The following is a 14,275-nucleotide window of genomic DNA, read 5'->3' on the forward strand; positions in this document are numbered from 1 at the left end:
TCATCTAAAATATAATCAAAATGTGACAGAGAAATCTCCATATTACTTATAAAATAATTAGCATTGATCAACTGGGATATGATTAATAACAATTTTCAAACCTGAAATTAACACATTCATTGTGTCATTTACTAATCCTCCATTGATGGTAAATACATTATCCTCAATAAAGTGAACCCTTGTGGGGAAACCTTTTATACAATGTCTTATTAAGTATCTTTTACTAAATCCAAATCCATTATTTCACCCAGTTTTCTGTTGTCCACTACGACAGTTAACATTGTTGAGGAACTCTTAATATCCAAGCTTTTATTCCCCGCATTTTTATTCCTTCTATGTTGACTCGTTAATGGTATTAGAGTTTTCTTGGTGTCCTGTTATTACTGCAGCATGGGACTGACTGTAAGGTTAGCTTAATTGCCTCCTGCTCCTTGCCTTCGCACTCTCCTGGGCATCAACATCGCTGAAGATCTAGCCTGGCCCAACACTGATGCAAACACAAAGAAGCCACGCCAGCGGCTCCATTTCATCGGGTGTTTGAGGAGCTTTGGTAGGTGAAAGACTCTTTTGCAAATTTCTACCGATATACGGTGGAGGACAATCCGACTGCTTGCAACGCAGACCGGTATGGAAGCCTCAATGCACAAAGAGACTGCAGCCGTAGACTCGGCCAGCTCCATCATGGGCACAATCCTTCCCACCATTGAGGGCATTGCCACAAGAAGGCAGCATCCATAATGAAATTTCAAAGTCAAAGCGAATTTATTATCAAAGTATATATATATATATATATATGTCACCATATACCACCTTGAGGTCATTTTTCTTGCAGATATTTACAGAAAAATGAAATACAGTATTTCAGTAAGCTTAAATGTGGCATTAAGGGCCCTTCAGTTGTTATTACTATCAGGGAGGAGGTACAGGAGTCTGAAGACTACAATCAACATTTCGGAAGGCCTTCTTCCATTCTGCCGTCAGGTTTCTGAACCAACAATGAAAACTACCTCATTATTCTCTTATTAGCATGATTTATTTTGTAATTTTATGCTATTGCACTCTACTGCAGCTGCAAAACAACAAATCTCATGTCACATAGGGCAGTGATGGTAAACTGGATTCAGAGCCAATATCGTTGAAGGTGACATGATATTCATTTGAGAATCTGACAATCCTCGCTAAACATTGGGGATTCTTGAAAAATTGCAACCAATGCCTGAATTACTTCATCAGCAAGATTTTCTGTAGGATATAGAACAAGAGGCCTTGCATCTGTTTGTTTTATTAATTTTAACTAATTGATTTAACAGTTCCACCAGTCTACACTGGCCCTGCCCAACAGATTTGAGTAGAGATGCTCTTACTGGGGCCGATACGATGCACCAGCCTGCCACTGGAACAGTGCACAATCAGAAAACAGTGATAACGTGCAACTTCATTTCAATTTCAGCAGCAAACTACCAGATTAAAGTGTACCTGAGTAGCTTCTCTGGGACATACTCAAACACGTTTCGTTAGATTTCTTTCCAGTAAGATGAATGGCCGATATTTCTACTTCAGCAGATACACAAACGGTTCCTTCAACAAATTCCTCTTGATGAAGTGGGTTCTCTGGAGTCAGTGCCAGACAAATCTGTGGCAAATGAAATACTTGATTAGTCAACGTAGTGAAATACTTCACAAGTTTACTGTGTGCAGTTAGTACAGACAACATCACAGAGACAGAAACCGTGAACTCGTCATGAATCGAAAACGTAGCTCTTGATGTTTTACACATCCCAGATGCTCCGTCACCTACTGAGCAATTCCAATGCTTTTTTTACTTTTTCAGATTTCTGGCACCACTGTATTTTCCTATTGGAGTACAAATAAAGGGACAAGGAGAAGGGACAAAGGCGGGTTACTGGCATCTAAAACCATTCTCTTAGGGCAGATGGGGCTCATCAGCCGTAGATGGCAGCTCATCTACAAACCCCCTTTCCAGAAAAGTTGAGATATTTTCCAAAAATGCAATAAAAACAAAAATCTGTGATATGTTAATTTGGGAGTAATCCTCGAGGAAAAATCCAGAGCTAGAGTCCCTAAGGCAGTCAGTCTTACACTGACTGGCAACTCCTGCGACACTGTTGCTGTCAAACTGTCCCAGTCCCTGCCATTTGTTTCGATGCATCAGCTGCGTTGAGAGTGGGAACCTGCGGTATGGGAAATGGCTTGCTCTCTGTATCACACGGCCCTGACTCATGTACTGGGGGTTGCGTACGATAGCTAGGACGCAACATCCATGGTCAAACCCAACAAATGGACGACCTGATGACCACGCTTTTGGACTCACGAACGACAAAAGCTGTGATGTTACATTTTAACGTGTTAAGATGTTTTTCTTATTTTGCTTCAGTGTGCAGTCGTGTCCTTGAGCTTTTCAAAGCCAAAGAATTTTAAAACAACTTTTCTCTTTGTCTTTGAGAAGCACGTCTGAATGCCGGTGAATGTTGAGGATAGGCATTAAGATACAGGTCACACCCACACATCTGACAGGCCAGATGCCCAAGGTCAGGTCTCAAGAGCTGTCAGAAGACCAGCACGAGTCTACGATGAGACAACCCGTGCGCGGTTCAGACGTGCAGGAGTTCTGGAGCTGAGCTCCCAAAGGGAGACTGTAATCCAAGGCAAACTGAAGATTTGCCCTGATGTTTGTTTCCAAACCACCAGGCTTATTGAGTTCAGATTCACAGCTTCCAGTGCTGAGACTGCACGTTATGACTTGTGGATTGCTACGGCAGTATCAGAAGTGAGACACAGACAAATGCAAACCATGATGGTCGAGGTGCGGCTGTGGTGGCAAGGACAGAGAATATTTTGGTTACTGACCTTAGTCAGAACAAACAAGATGAGGCAATGCTGTCTAACAGTTTGGGGCGGCAGTGTGGTGTAGCAGTTTGGGCACCGCCTTGCAGTACCAGCGACGCGGGTTCTATTCCCGCCACTACAGTAAGGAGTCTGCACATTCTCTCCGTGACTGTGTGCATTTCCTCTGGGTGCCCTGGTTTTCACCCATATGCCAAAGAGGTAAGGGTCGGTAAGTTAAATGGTCATATGGGCGTAACAGAGCTTGTGGGCTCTCTGGGACTGGTACTGCGCTCATCTTTACACAAAAAAATTAAATGAAAGTAGTGTGAAAAATTGCTTTGAACTCATTGAACTTGTTCACACTTTCCACACCAAATCAAAAATGGTTTATTTTCAATGGTTTAATCAAAAATTAACAAAAATGACAGCTGATAGAAAAACAAAAGAATTCCGGAGCAAGGCAGCTCACGTCATTGGCCCCACATAACCCACCTTAAAATATTCACCTCCTATTGACAAAATGCACTGGTTACTAACCCAGGCTAGTCTGACCACAGCCATCAAGCCCATGACCACTAAACACAGGAAAGGATGAGGGTGGTAGGCATATGAGAAACCATTGCTGCTGGTTACCCACTAAGCCACACACCGCCCCGAGGCAACTAATCAAACATGATGGAATGGCAGAACAGGCTTGAAGGCCTAATCCCCATGTCTTGCAGTCTTATACCATCAACCCTTCTTCAGCACCAAGCCTGAATCCTGGGATTCCTTGCCCATTAGCCCCGAGGCAGCAGTGCCCACCAGACAGACAGCAGACTCACCACTACTTCCAAAGGACGATTCAAGATGCACAATAAATCGCAGTACTCAATGCGACAACAAATTAAAATAGTTTTTGTTAAATCTTACCGGATCGGTCTGGTTGGGGCGCCTGCAGTACACATGGTAGGATAAAGATTCCTGAAGCCCGCTGTTTGATGTAGAATTAAGAGGTGGATATTTGACTTCCACAGTTAACTGACTGCCATCAGCTCTAAGCCACACAATAGGAGCTCCCAAGGAAGCTGCACAAGACAAAGTTACAATTACACATTTAACAGTCCCCTTGTGAAAATTTCAACAAACACTGAGCAGACATTAGAGCTACAGAAAGAAACAAATTAATTACGTGCCAACAGATAGAACAATTATCTCTGTGCAACACATTATTCGATATCAATCGCAACCTTAGCCTATTCATTTTAAAATAAAGAAGCAACATACATACAGTTGTATTTTAGTTATCCACATGCGTGACAAGGGGAAAATCTCGCGTTCAACTCAATCAATGATCACGGATGAAAAGTTAAATCTTTCTACCCAAAGCTGATCAGTTATAATCCTAATTTTGTAAAAATATCCTGCCCTGCAGGTTCCTTTTGCCACAATATTTTGGTTGATATGTGCAGCAATGTTAACTTATAGAACTAAGATCATTCTAACCCTTCATAACCCCCTAAATAAACTCCATTTTTATATCATCCATGTATCTACCCAAGAGTCCCTTAAATGTCTCTAACGTGTCTGACTCTACAACAGAGTGGTAGGAACATGGAACAACCATGGACCGTTCTTGTAAAATTATTGGCATAGTTGTATTTCAGACACAAACGATGAAGCTCAATATTTATGTATTATGGAGTGAGATGATATTTAGGTGAAATAATAACCAACTCTAAGGCATAATAATTAGCTCCCTCAGCAATCATATTTCATCATTAATCCCTCCATAATCTTTCTTTCTCTCTGCATTCCCTTCACCCTTCCTCCATTCTCACTAGCTAATCCCCAGTTAATTCTACAATTAAACCATTCTATAACACCTTTCCTCTTCACCCAACCCTTCAATTCTACCACTGAACATTCTACACACCTCCTCCCCAACCAATCCCCCATCAATTCTACAATTAAACCATTCCACAGACCCCATTCCTCCCAATCGCAGTCTCAATTCTACCACTGAACATTCTACACACCTCCTCCCCAACCAATCCCCCATCAATTCTACAATTAAACCATTCCACAGACCCCATTCCTCCCAATCGCAGTCTCAATTCTACCACTGAACATTCTACACACCTCCCTCCTCCCCACCCAATCCCCCATCAATTCTACCATGGTCCAAATTTGCTCACATAGTCACACCGAACAGAAACATGGCTTTTCACCCATCTAGTCCATGCTGAGCTATTGTCTGGCACTGTCCCATCCACCTGCACCTGGATCCCATCCACGTACCTATCCAAACTTCTCCTAAATGTTAACCTGAATCCACTTCTGCTGCTGGCAACTCGTTTGACACTCTCACCACCCTCTGAGTGAAGAAATTCCCTCTCATGATCCCCTTAAACACTTTGCCTTTCACCATTAACCCTTGACCTCTTGTTCCAAGTCCCACTCAACCTCATTGGAAAAAGCCTACTTGCATATTCCCTAGTTACCGCCATTTAATCTCCCCTCATTCTCCTTTGCTGATGAATTTTCTGCATCCAGAAGCCCTGGATGAACCACGAGATCCCCAATGTGCGGAGGGCCAGTTAAGAGGAATTCAAGTTCGATGTCCAAGGAAGTTAACAAGAGGGCCAGCTACAATCATTGGAAAGTCATCTCATGGGCAAAATGGCAATTCTGGACTGAACTTGAATTGAAGAAGGATGCTCGACAGCTGTGGCAAGGCTTGACTATCATCTCCTTCAAAGTGACAACAGGGCTTCGCTTCCAGATGAGCTCTATGCCTTCTACGCTCGTTTTGACCATCAAAACTTGGAGGGACTATCACAAACTCCCACAGGCCCCGATAATCCTGTGATTTCAGTTTCTGAGGCCAATGTGCATGCACCTTTCAGGAGGCTGACCCCACGGAAAGAATCCAGCACAGATGCGGGTACCTGGCCGAGTACTAAAGGCCGGTGCGTTCACTGAGATCTTTAAACTCTTGCTTCTGCAGTCTGAGCTATCCACCTGCTTCAACCAGGCTCCAGTGCCCAAGAAGAACGTGAAAACCCGCCTCAATGACTATCGTCCAGTAAGTGCTTACATCCACAGTGATGGCGTTTTGAGAGGTTGGTGATAAAAAAAAATTAACTGCTGCTCGGAAAGTGACTTAGATCTACTCCAATTTACCTACTGGAACAACAGGTCCATCTCATTGGTTCGTCACTCAACCCTTAAATTCTGGACAGCAAAGATGCATATGTCAGGTTGCTCTTTACTGACTTCACTTTGGCATTCAATACTATCATCCCCTCGTTTGTTGTTGGTGTGGCCTTTCATTGATTCCATTAGTTATTGGATTTATTATGTATGCCTGCAATAAAATAAATCTCAGGGCTGTACATGCTGACATACATGTATTGTGATGATAACTTTAGAGAAGTTTGAACTGAAGTCCTATCCTATTCAACCTTTCCCTATAACTCAGTTCCTCAAGTCCCGGCAACATCCTTGTACATTTCCAATGGTCACTCAAGGTGTGAGGCAGCAGCTTCACTCTCTTTAACATCTGCACTTCCTTGACACACAGCTGTTGTGTGGCAATGACTGTATGCTGAGAAAGAACAGTAAATGTCTGATGGTAATATCCATCCCCACACTCAAATGATACTACTGGAATTGTGAAATTGGAGAAAGAAATCTGAATTTATTCTTTAAGGTCGCACCTTTTAAACTAACAGGTAACAGTGATTTATTTTAAGTAAAAACTGAGAAAGGCTCAGATTCCTAACAGTCACTCAGTAATTGTCCCAATCTCTTGCTACTTTGGTAAGAAGAGGATTAACAATCATTGACAATATTTGCAGTTTGCCTCCTGTTCTCTTATGAAAGCAGTCGGCTAAGAAAGGAGATTCTAAAGAGACACGCCGTGTCACAATTAATATTTTACTGCCTGACCTGCTGAGTTTTTCCAGCAGTTTTTTGTGCTAATCTAGATTTCCAACGTCCGTCCCTCCCTCTCTACCCCCTGCCCCTTGTTTGCACGTGTGCCATGCTTAGAAAAATAGAATGCATAGAATGCTTAGAAAAACCCTTTTTAAAACTGAAATAAAGACAAGTACCTTAATATTTTCAAAAGCACATTTGTTTACACTCAAAGCCAATGTTCATTGTCATAATTCTTCAGATACATTATGCAATATTGACAGATTTTGGCTGAGATAAAGATTGTGGCTGTTCTTTGAATTCTAACTTACCATTTTGAGCAAAAGTAAACCGATTAGTATAAGCAAACTTTGACTCCTGCAATCCCGTAACCGCTTTAACTCGGGCATAGTAACCACCCACTTGATCCTCAGAGGCGATGAAAACATTGCTGAGATCACAGTAACGTGTCCAAACATTGACACAAACTGGCTTCCATTCTGCAGTCCTGAAAACAAAAGCTTCGATTAACCTCCAATTCAGATTGCTTCCATTGTTAACCATAACTCATAAAAGAAAGTATAAACTTACACGTATTCACGAAACTCGACATTAAACCTAGTTCTTTCACTTGAATTACGTACATCCCATTTCAGGACAGTGTGGAAGTCATGCGACTTGACTGTGAGATTCACTGGAGTCGAGATCTCTAGCTGACCTGTTTAAAATAATTTTGATTAAAATGAGTCAGTTTCTCCCCCCTCACAGAATTACATTTTTGATTGGAAACTAATCTTGGAATTAGCGAAAACCCACACACACACACACTTTCAGTGGCTAACTTATTAGGTACACCTGTACACTTGCTCAATAATACAAATATCTAATCAGCCAATCATGTGGCAGCAACTCAATGTATAAGAGCACGCAGACATGGTCAAGCGGTTCAGTTGTCGTTCAGACCAAACATCAGAACAGATATACAATCTAAGTGACTTTGACCGTGGAATGATTGTTGGTGCCAGATGGGGTGGTTTCAAAATCTCAGAAACTGTGGAACTCCTGAAATTTTCCTCGCACAACATTCTCTAGAACTTGCGGAGGATGGCGCAAGAAACAAGGAAATCCAGTAAGCGGCAGTTCTGTGGGCAAAAGTGCCTCGTTAACGAGAGGGGTCAGAGGAGAACGGCCAGACTGGTTCAAGTTGACAGGGAGGCGACACGCACTGAAATAACACGTTGAACAGTGGTGAGCAGCAGAGCACCCGCAAATGAAGGTGTCGAACCCTGAAGTGGATGGGCTATGGCAACAGACGGCCATGAACACACTCGGCAGCATTTTATTGGGTACCAGAGGCACTGAGTGGTCACTGAGTGTGTTTTAAGCAAACCATATTTAGTTCAATTTCAGACTGACCAGATGCCCCATAATTCTGTTCCATACACACAACAGGAACATAATTGTTTGAAGAATCAGAAACATTTACCACAGGAACAGGCCCTTTAGGCCCAGCTCTTTCCTGTTGACTGCTTACCTACACCAGTCCTATTTGCCTGAATGACGCACATATTCCTGAACACATTTTTACATTCGTGTTCAAACACCCATTGAAAGCTGCAGCTGTATCAGTCTCCACCGCCGACTCACTCACCACCCTCTGAAAAAATTCGGCCCCGCGATCTTTAAGTTTCTCCCCCCCCCCCCGCCTTAAACCTGCTCTCTAGTGCTCGACTTCTCTGCCTTAGGAAAAAGACTGCCTTTCTCTGTCTCTGCCCCTCAGTTTTACCTGGTGTCGCGATAGCGCAGTGGCTCGTGCAATTACTCTACAGCGCCAGCGATTGCTGATTGGGGTTCAATTCCCTCCACCTTCTGCAAGGAGTCTGTACGTCCTCCCCGTGATTCCTCCGAGTGCTCCAGTCCAAAGGCGCGAGGTAAGGTTAGGTAAGCAGGTTGTGGTCATGCTGTTTTGGTGTCAGAAGCATGACAACATTTGCGAGCTGCCCCCAGCATAATTACAGGGCTGTGTTGGTCATTGGCACAAACAATGCACTTCACTAGGTTTTGACGTACACGTGACATGCAAAGATAATCACCCCTCAGCCACCGACATTCCAGTGAAAAATGTGCAAAAATAAAATCATAGGATTGTATGAAGCCACTTGGCCCATCGAGTCTGCTCTGCCATTCCATCAAGGCTGATTTATTTTCCTTCACAACCCCATTCTCATCCCTTCTCTCCGTAACCTTTGACACACTAATCAAGAACTCATCAACCTCCACATTAAACGTATACAATGCCTTGGCCTGCACAGCCATCCAGGGCAATGAATTCCACAGGCTCACTACCATCTGGCTAATGAAATTCCTCATCTCTGATCTAAATGACATCCTCTATTTTGAGGATGTGCCCTCTGGACTGAGATTTCCTCACTACAGGAAGGACCCTCTCCGTAACTACTCTATCTAGGCCTTTCAATATTCATAGGTTTCAACAATGAGACACACCCCACCCCTCACTCTTCTAAACTTCAGCAGGTACATGCCTACATGCAAGTACATCAAACAAACCCTTTCATTCCTGGGATAAATCTTGTGAACCTCCTCTGGACCCTCTCCAATGCCAGCACATCTTTCCTTAGATAAGGGGCCCAAAATTGCTCACAATACTCCAAGTGCAGTCTGACCAACGCCTTATAAAACCTCAGCTTCATATCCCAGTGCTTATCACCACTTACAACCCTGAGATTCTTTTTCTGTGGGCAAGCTGAACAAATCTACAGAACAGCAACTGTAAACATGATTGGTAAACTGTAAACAAACTGAGCAAATATAATTAAACAGCAATAAATAATGAGCATTAAACAACAAGATAAGAGTTATTGAAATGTAGTCATCTCCTTTCATTGAAGAGCCTGGTGATTGAGGGGTAGTAACAGCTCCTGAACGTGGTGGTGCGAGTCCTGAGGCACTTCTACCTGATGTTAGCAGTGAGAAAAGAGCACGGCCTGGGTGGTGAGGATCTTTGATGATGGACGTTGCTTTTCTACAGCAATGTTTCATGTAGAGGTGTTCAATGGTTGGGAGGGTTTTGCCCATGATGTACTGGGCCGAATTCACTACCTCTTGTAGGACTTTCCCCTCAAAGTCTTGGTATTCCCATACTGGGCCATAATGTAGTCAGTCAGCACACTTTCCACCACAAATCTATAGAATTTTGCCAAGGTTTTCAATGGCATACCGAATCTACAGCCTCCCGAGAAAGTAGGGGCACTGCCGTGTTCCCTTCACAATTATATTTACTTGATGGGCCCAGGACAGGCCCTCTGAGACAGGGACATCCAGGAATTTAAACTCTCCACCTCTGATTACTGGCTTCCTTCTCCTGAAGTCTACAAGCAGTTCCTTGGTCTCACTGACATTGAGTGAGAGGTTGTTGTTATTACACCACTCAGCCAAGCTTTTGCTCTCCCTCCTGTATGCTGATTCATCACTGCCTTCGATACAACCCACAAGAGTGGTGTGTTATAATCTAGTCCTCTTAAAATGGAGACTAACATTTGCCTTCCCTACCACCGTCTCACCAGCACCAATCCCTGCAGTACACTACTTGTTATGGATGTCCACAAGCCTCTGTCTCCTACCACCAAGCCAATTTTGAATCCAGTTTGGCCACAGTCTTCAGGTCCCATATGACTTAACTTCTGGACCAGCCTACCATGCGGACCCCTATCAGAATCCTTCCTGGTCCATGTAAATAATGTCTATTGCTCTGCTTTCATCAATTTCCTCAGTTAACTTAATAGAAAAATTTAGTCAGATTCATGAGATATGATCTTCCTGTACAAAACCATGCGGGCTCCTTCAAATGAGTCCTTGCCTCTCCAAAGTGAATGCAGAATGCCCCTCAGAATCTGGTCCAACACATTCGTCACCACTGATAGGAAGCCAATGTGGTTACAGGGCACATCCACCAATTCTGCTGGCAGCTTGTTCCACAAAAGCACCACCCTCTGTATGAAGTAGTTCCCTTGCAATTTCCCCTTAAATATCTCATCTTTCACCCTCAACCTATGATTTCCATTTGTAGTCTCACCCAAACTTAGTGGGGAAAATCCTGCTTGCATTAACCCTACCTACACCCCTCGTAATTTTATATTCCCTTATTAAATCTCCACTCATTCTCCTTCCTCCTGAAAATGAAGTCCTACCCTATTCACCTTTTCCCTATAACTCAGGTCCTGCATTCCTGGCAACAGTCTTGTAAATTTCCGCTGTACCCTTTCAATCTTATCTACATCTTTCCTGTTGGTAGGTGACCAAAACTGCACACACTATTCCAAATTAGGCCTCACCAACATCTTATACAATCTTAATACATTGATGGATAGAGGCTAATGTGCCAAAGGGTTTCTTCATGATGCTATCTTCTTGGCCTACTACTTTCAATGAATTATGGATCTGTATTCCCAGATCCCCCCACTGATTTTACACACTCCCCAATGCCCTACCGTTCACTGTGTAAGGCCGACACTGGTTGGTCCTCCCAAAGTGTAACTGATGTATTAAATTCCATCTGCCATTTATCAAGCTGGTCTAGCTCCTGCTGCAAACTTTGATAGTCTTCCTCGCTGCCCACTACACACTCATTCTGGGTTCATTGGCAAATTTCCTGATCCAGTTAAGCACATTGTCATCTACATTAACAACTCGGGTGATAAACAACAACGGACCCAGCACAGGCCTCGACAGCTAGCTACAAAGCCAAAGTTTAATCAAATTTACTAGTATGAACTCTTCACCTTCTGCTCTCAATATTACTCATTTAGTTTTTGTGTTTGCACAGTTAATCTTCTTTTGTGCATTGGCTGTCAGTCTTTGCGTGTAGTTTTTCATTGAATTGTATTTCTTTGTTCTACTGTGAATGCCTGCAAGAAAATCAGGTTCAAGTTCTAATTCACGTTTATTCTCAATTTAACCGTATACACACACACCGCCAAATAAAACAATGTTCAAGAACTTGGCTTCCAGACCGAGATGCACAACAGTATGTAACACTCACATAAGACACATAAATGAATCTCCCGGTAGGATATAATGACATATTTATACTTTGATAACACATTTACTTTGAACTTTTGAACATGGATCTATCCTATTTCACAGCAGCAATGTAGCCTGTGATCCACAACCCTGATGTCTGGTGCCCAGAACTGGACACATTAGTCTAGCTGGGAACTAACCACAGCCCAGTCCAGCTGTGAGCCACTTCCTTTAACCCCGCAGTCCTTGTAGATCCCCCAATGGTTCTCTGCTTGGGAAAATCCAGAAATGAAACTCAGTCACCATTACTTATTTGCTATGAATTACCGCAGGAAGACAGTCTCAAAATATTACATCACAGTCTGCTGTACCCTCACCTGCCCCAACGACTTCAGTTCAGCAGAACAAACTGTCCCTTTAGAGTGTGGGAGCCCCATCAATATGTGTGAAAACTTAAAATCACCTACTATCACAACGTATTATTTCTGACAACTGCCTGCAATCTCTCTACTAATTTGAACCACCTACTATCACAACCCGATGTATATTTAAGGCAGACGTCAACATTCTTCAGTGGTCAAAGCACAAATGGATATGGGGAGAAGGCAGATGATCGAGCTGAGGGAAAAAATTGATCAGCCATGATGAGATGATGGAGCAGACTCGGGTCAAATGGCCGAATTCTGCTCCCATGTGCTTAGGGTCTTATATTTCTTACAACTGTCTGCAACTTCTCTAGTAATTTGTTCCACCAAATTCTATAATATACAATTCCATTGGCCTGTCCTCCCATTCTTATTCCTCAGTTCCATCCATATAGTCTCAGTGGACAAGCTCTCCAGTCTGTCCTGACTGAGCACCTACTGTAACATTTTCCCCGACTAGTAATGCCACCTCTCCTCCTTTAATCCCTCTCATCCCATCACAACAGAACCCCTGAGCATTGCGCTGCCAGTCCTGCCCCTCCTTTAACCAGGTCTCACTAATGGCAATAATGTCATAATCCCCAGATGCTGATCCATGCCTTAAGCTCAGCCACCTGACGTCCAATACTCCTTGCAGTGAAATCGAGAAAACGGAGAACGTTAGTTCCACAGTGCTCAACCTTTCCAAGAAGAATGATATCAAAGAATATGATGCCTGCACGAGAGAGCATGTTTAATATGAGGTTGAGCGAGCTCGGACTTTTCTGTTTGGAGCAAAAGAGGATCAGCAGTGACTTGATAGAGGTGTACAAGATGATAAGAAGCATAGATTGCAGTTCTGGTCACAATTCTCCAAATTAGATCTCAATAAAATCTTACAGAACTTCAACATAAGATCCCAACTCCTGTACCCAATACTTTGATTTATGAAAGCCAACATGCCAAAAGTTCTCTTAAGGACCCTATCTACCTGAGATGGGAACTGAAGCAGCTCAAATCACATTGCCCAGGAATTCTGGTGTACCAGTAGTAAGCATAGTTATGATTTAATTCTCAATGTTGCTTATGGTGAAACATACTGTATTTTGATAAAAATTTTTATTTGAACTTAAAAGTTAGTTTTTTTTTTAAACGGGCATTAACCTTGCTGCTGCAAGGAGACGAATCTCAAGGTTGTATATAGTATACATGCATTGATAATAAATGCTCAAAGTTTATTATCAAAGTACATATATATCACCAGATAAAACTCTGAAGTTCGTTTTCTTATGGGCATACTCAATAAATCCATAATAGAATAATAACCATAATAGAATTAATTAAAGACCACATTAACTTGGGCATTCCATCGGTGTGCAAAAGACACCAAGCTGTGCAAAGACAAAACTAAAGAAATAATAATAAATAAATAAGCAATATGAGGGGTGATTGATAAGTTTGCGGCCTACGGCAGAAGGAGTCCATTTTAGAAAACCTAGCACATTTATATTTCAACATAGTCCCCGCCTACATTTACACACTGAGTCCAGCGGTCGTGGAGCATACGGATCCTTCTTTGTAGAAGTCGGCGTCTTGGACCTCCAGAAGTGGTCCACAGCATGGGTGATTGACAAGTTTGTGGCCTAAGGTAGAAGGAGATGAGTTATACAGCTCTCGTTACATGCATGCGCAGTTCAACTCTTTGAGTGAAAGTGCAGAAAGTCTGAAGTTAATAACTCATCTCCTTCTACCTTACCCCTGGTTTCCTCCTCCTAATCAGCTCCTTGCTCTTGCTGGCATTGAGTAAGAGGATGTTGCTGTTGCCCCTCTCAGCCAGGTTTTCAATTGCCTTCTTGTATGCTGATTCGTCACCACCCTCCATTCAGCCAATGACAGTGACTGTCAGCAAACTTGAATATGGCAATGGAGCTATGCTTAGACTCACAGTCAAGAGTGTAAAGCGAGCAGAGCAGGGGGCCAAGCACACAGCCTCGCGCTGATGAAGATCACGGAGGAGATGCTGTCGTCAATCCGAACTGACTGGGGTCTGCAAGTGAGGAAATTGAGGATCCAATTGCACAAGG

The 14,275-nt window shown here is 42.9% G+C and overlaps 1 protein-coding gene across 2 annotated transcripts in view; it reads right to left on the bottom strand.

The window, feature by feature from the left end:
• Nucleotides 1–14,275, bottom strand: part of LOC132401164 (uncharacterized) — a 52,152-nt gene that overhangs the window by 17,455 nt on the left and 20,422 nt on the right. For both annotated transcript variants that reach the window (XM_059983082.1, XM_059983083.1), the window contains exons 2-5: nt 7,339–7,465; nt 7,080–7,255; nt 3,760–3,914; nt 1,477–1,633 (exon numbers count right to left, since the gene is read on the bottom strand). In XM_059983082.1, coding sequence (XP_059839065.1) covers nt 1,477–1,633; nt 3,760–3,914; nt 7,080–7,255; nt 7,339–7,465 — 615 coding nt within the window. The remainder of the gene's footprint in view (nt 1–1,476; nt 1,634–3,759; nt 3,915–7,079; nt 7,256–7,338; nt 7,466–14,275) is intronic.

The sequence above is a fragment of the Hypanus sabinus genome, chromosome 10, assembly GCF_030144855.1.
Source record: "Hypanus sabinus isolate sHypSab1 chromosome 10, sHypSab1.hap1, whole genome shotgun sequence".
NCBI lineage: Eukaryota > Metazoa > Chordata > Chondrichthyes > Myliobatiformes > Dasyatidae > Hypanus > Hypanus sabinus.